Source organism: Bactrocera dorsalis, chromosome 4, assembly GCF_023373825.1.
Source record: "Bactrocera dorsalis isolate Fly_Bdor chromosome 4, ASM2337382v1, whole genome shotgun sequence".
NCBI classification, from domain to species: Eukaryota; Metazoa; Arthropoda; class Insecta; order Diptera; family Tephritidae; genus Bactrocera; species Bactrocera dorsalis.
The window spans coordinates 73,654,964-73,656,346 of NC_064306.1; the positions used below are offsets into that span (position 1 = coordinate 73,654,964).

General features: G+C 40.6%; 1 protein-coding gene across 1 annotated transcript; it reads right to left on the reverse strand.

Annotated features, from left to right (window-relative positions):
- Positions 1-209: 209 nt before the first annotated feature.
- LOC105228224 (uncharacterized) lies at positions 210-1,132 on the reverse strand. Its single transcript, XM_011207943.4, has 2 exons — positions 751-1,132; positions 210-676 (listed from the first exon to the last, which is right to left on the reverse strand). Exons 1-2 carry the CDS (start codon positions 867-869, stop codon positions 349-351), a joined length of 447 nt encoding a protein of 148 aa, XP_011206245.2. The 5' UTR covers positions 870-1,132; the 3' UTR covers positions 210-348.
- Between the last annotated feature and the right edge of the window lie 251 nt (positions 1,133-1,383).

A 1,383-nucleotide genomic window follows, 5' to 3' on the forward strand; every position in this document is an offset into this window, starting at 1 on the left:
AATATATCTTGTCAAATAAAGAAGTTTTCCATACAAGCACTTAATTTTGATCAATATCAGCGAATCCGGCAAAGAAGCACGCTTTTATAAATATATAAACTGATATTTTTGTACGTGTAGAAATTAGGGAGGACTCACTTCCTCCATTCTATCCATCAGCAGTTCCATATAAATATTAATAAAATATTTTTGAATTTTAAAATCTCAAGTTCTTGCAGTGGCTTTTACCTGCAGCTTTATTAATTCAAAAAATGTCCTCACTTCGATAAAAAAAAATATACAAATACACACACATACAAATATACACAAATACATACACATGATTACATACTAAATATCGTAAGGAGCTTACGCACAACTACTTGGGTCACTCTCCTGCTTTCGTTCGCTTCGCTCATTTTCCGTTTCAACATCCAAATTGCTTTCATTGATTCTATCTTCTTTTTGCTCTTCGAAATCGATAACCCCAGCCAGCTTCTGCGACATCATATCACTCACGCACTTTCTATACTCGTCCATCTCGCCAAAGCACTTGGACATTTGCAGGACATTTTCGTCTAAGCATTGCTTGATGCGCATGGAAAATTGGCGACAGGGGTTGTGCGTCAGGCTATGCAGCACCTTGTGTGATGCGCGGCACACGTTTTCGAACTGCTGCTCAACTTGCTCCGGAGTGCTGGGCGTAGAAAAAAGAAATAAATAAAGATTTAATTAGACTCAACATCGATCTTTCGTGTTCTCTAGACCTACAGGTTTTGTATATCTTCGACCGCCTTCAGCACAGAAGCGTCTTTGGTCAAAGGTTTCAGATAGAAACTCGAATCCTTTTTCTTGCTCGGCCATACTTTACTGTACAAGTTGCCCATCATCTGGAAATAGCGCTGTGCTCGAGTTTTTCCTGTCAACGATGGTTCAACAGCGCTTCTCCTGAGCCCTTAAATATCGAAATGGATCACTCGCTCCGTTAAGCGACCAAGTCTAGGATACTTGACGTCCCTTCCTAGAGAGAAAGTCTGATTTTCCGATAAAAATGTAAGTAATTGTAGGGGAATTTTGAATTTTGTTATTTTATTATTGTTGATTTTCATTTCTACTTCAGAGGTATCCAACTCGAATGTGACACGGCAGCTCAAGTGTGGCAAGGCCGACTTTTGTCTTACGAAACGGGAGGTGTGCATTCCCGCCGCCTGTGGCATAACCTCAACATAATGACACATTTCAAGGGAAAATACACCGGCGGGGCACAAAGTTGCCTTTCTCTTTGAGTGAGTTTGTTTACAGAAGCGGTGGCGTTTGTTTTGGTGTGTACCTAACGACACAAGCATACAAGTAAATTCGCATGTGTGCTGTCGGTGTGTTTGCTTATGTGCGCCGCTTAAAGGT

What these genes read in the sequence shown, in the direction of transcription:
- LOC105228224 (XM_011207943.4), bottom strand. Translation starts at nt 869, where the DNA reads ATGATGGGCAACTTGTACAGTAAAGTATGGCCGAGCAAGAAAAAGGAT. An exon ending in GTCGAAGATATACAAAACCT is followed by an intron (nt 677 to 750) that starts GTAGGTCTAGAG and finishes TTCTACGCCCAG; the next exon opens with CACTCCGGAGCAAGTTGAGC.